The 3,027-nt window shown below is 46.9% G+C and overlaps 1 protein-coding gene across 1 annotated transcript; it reads left to right on the top strand.

Annotated features, from left to right (window-relative positions):
• Window positions 1-1,007: 1,007 nt before the first annotated feature.
• On the top strand, window positions 1,008-1,988 carry LOC150078331 (octopamine receptor beta-2R-like). Its single transcript, XM_090384534.1, has one exon. The coding sequence runs from the start codon at window positions 1,014-1,016 to the stop codon at window positions 1,986-1,988; it is 975 nt and encodes a 324-aa protein (XP_090240660.1). The 5' UTR covers window positions 1,008-1,013.
• Window positions 1,989-3,027: the final 1,039 nt, after the last annotated feature.

A 3,027-nucleotide genomic window follows, 5' to 3' on the forward strand; every position in this document is an offset into this window, starting at 1 on the left:
GCTTGAAAAGGGCTTTCTTGCAGCGAGCTCAACGTGGAAAAACGATCGTGCAGCGTGTTCTTATTTGAACGCCACCAAAACAACCGAAGAGTGTGTTCAACTTACGAGGCCGCGCACAAATAAGCAGCTTACGGCGTCTTACACCCGGTGACCTCCGGGCGCTTGACCCTTTACGTTAGACATTGAGTTGCACTCCGCAAGGTTTACTTCACCGCTTCGTCGAACTTTGTTGCACGTGCATCCAGTTAGCCTTTAGTCGTAAACAAGTTACGGATCACGGAACCGCTTTAATTATTATTATTATTAGGGGGTTCTGATGGAGAAACGGCGTTTTACAGCGGAGGGCACAACGCTCCAAGATTTATTTCTTTCTTTCCTCACCAAGAGAATTAATGAGAAAGTGGCCGTGCGGATATATAACGGGTTCCGTCAGTGTGGCCACCAGAAACACTGTCACAGTGGGCCAATGGCACTACGTCGTCACAACGCGTCACGTGATGCGAAGGAAGGAAGGAAACGCTAGCCGTGTGCTGCGCAAGGATTTTAAGTGCTTCTCGTAGTTACGAACCATGGTGCACCTACTAGATCGACTTTCCGTACGTCAGCGGCGGGAAAACTCATCGACGACACTTCGCGCAAGCCGGATATCTGCCGTTGTTCGCAGCGGTCGGCGGTGATGCATGGCAGCGTCGGTGTCTGCCGTAGTGAACGGAGAATGCCTCCACCCGCCTTCGGGCTACCTTCAAGACTACCACGAATTAGATGCGGGGAACCTCTCCGGCGGGGAAAATGACAGCGGCACCTTCTTACCCGAGGTCACAGAGCGGAGCGCCGAAACCTGGGAGGATGACTGGACGCTTCGAATCATCGGAGCCGTGATCTGTGGATTGGTCACGGTGCTGACTCTGGTCGGGAATGTCATGGTTATTGTGGTCGTGTCGCGGTTCCGTCGCTTGCGTTCCGTAACCAACCTGCTGCTGGCGAGTCTTGCCACTGCGGACATTACGGTTGCGATGCTGGTGATGCCCTTCCTGGTGGTCTTCGACGTGGAGCGGATGTGGAGGTTCGGCCCCATCGCGTGCCACTTGTGGATATCCTGTGACGTGATGTGCTGCACGGCCTCCATCCTCCACTTGTGTGTCATCGCTCTGGACCGCTTCTGGGCCATAACGCGTCCCCTGCGGTACCGCTCCTGTGTGTCCAAGAAGCGCGTGGCACTCGTGATCATGGGAGTGTGGCTGTGCAGTGCCACCATCTCCTTCATCCCCATCTTCCTGGGGTGGTACAGCGATGGGCCGGCATCTCTATTCGACGACATTCCCGACTGCTCGCTGCGGGTTAACCGGATCTACGCCACCATATCGTCGATGACCTCCTTCTATCTACCTCTTCCCGTCATGTTCTACGTCTACTTCAGGATTCTGTTGATAGCCGAGAGACAGGCCCGCGAGATCAAACAGCTCGAGCAGTCGCTCCACAACTCCGATCAGAGGATGCGTCGCAGTCTCCGTCGACGGTCCCGGCAGCTGATCACGGACACGAAGGCCATCCGCACTTTGGGGATCGTCATGGGTGTGTTTTGCGCGTGCTGGTTACCTTTCTTTCTCATGTATGTCATCACGGCTTACTGTCCCGACTGCGACCTGTCGTACGAGGTCCGTAGCGCCATCACATGGCTCGGCTACTTCAACTCCGCCTTCAACCCCTGCATCTACGTGTTCCTCAACAGGGACTTCAAAGAAGCCTTCCGAAAAGTTCTCACGTGTCATCGCGAACGGGACTGGGACTCTGGAGTGGTGGACAACTGCAGCTCGGGCAGTCGGAGTATGCAAAAGATGGATCGTCTACAGGTGGGTGCTCTGACGCCAGAACTCCGTACTCCGAGCATCACCCTGGACGCGAGTGCCTGGCACACCTCCGCTTCTCTCTATCCTCCGTCGCCCGTCAGGCCCACTTCGTCCTGCGAGGATCTCAAGCATTATTTGTGATAGTTAAGTTGTATTTTCTTAACTTTTCTCTCTACGATGTAATTATGTACATATCTACATTTTATGACGTCACAATCATATCATCGCGACTGGCAGTCATGTGAACTTGTTTTACATCGATATTTTAATTCCCGTTGTTTCGATGTGTTTTACTTCTGCTCTCGGAGTTGTCAGTTCTATCAGCAGGATGTGTGAGGACGAAATAAAATTTATTTTCTTTATCGGTCATGCGTGTCCACAAAGATAATTTCTGATTTACAAAAGATCGATTCCCTAATTTGGAAAATTAATACGTAATTAAATAAAAACGTTAAGACTCCCGCGAGCCACCACCCTCACTGTTTGATGACTCACGTGCAAAGTCAAGCTCACAAACCAGGCAAAGAAGATCAAGATCAAAGAAATCACCTTTTTTTTCCCCTCTCAGTCAGCACCATCTTGTGAGAACAATTTACAAATCAGATTCGAGTTACGCTATCAGTCTTTAATAATATAAGAATGCATAAAATCTACTTGTGTACTTTAATGCAGGGATTTCCAAGCATCTATTCGATATACTTATGTATATTATAATTAATGAAAAGGCTTTTGCCTTTTCATTAATTATAATATTCAGTTTTTTAGGCAATCTGTCACAAATTGAAAAGTTGGGAACCTCTTTACTCAATGGTATTGTTTATTTAAATTAAATTTACATTTTACTTAAATTAACAATAGCAAACAATTATATTTATTTCTATCTCTAAAACCATTAAATTTCCATCAAATTTTCCCAGCTATTAAGAAGAAAATAAATGGAAATATAATATTGCGCATAACGCACAAACATTAAACAATGTAGCTAACTACGCATTGTTGGTTTGTACTAAATGTAAATTTCAATAAAGCAGTCATTGTTAGAGTCATTTATATTAATTGTTACGTCATAGTGAACAATTAATTATGACGTAACAATTAATACCAATTACGCAACAATTAATACAAAATAGTAGGAAATAAATGACTCAAATTGCTGGCTAATGCAAATAATATGTTTCCC

The sequence above is a fragment of the Mastigoproctus giganteus genome, chromosome 11 (assembly GCF_048544385.1).
Source record: "Mastigoproctus giganteus isolate SK-2022 chromosome 11, ASM4854438v1, whole genome shotgun sequence".
In the NCBI taxonomy this organism is placed as follows: Eukaryota; Metazoa; Arthropoda; class Arachnida; order Uropygi; family Thelyphonidae; genus Mastigoproctus; species Mastigoproctus giganteus.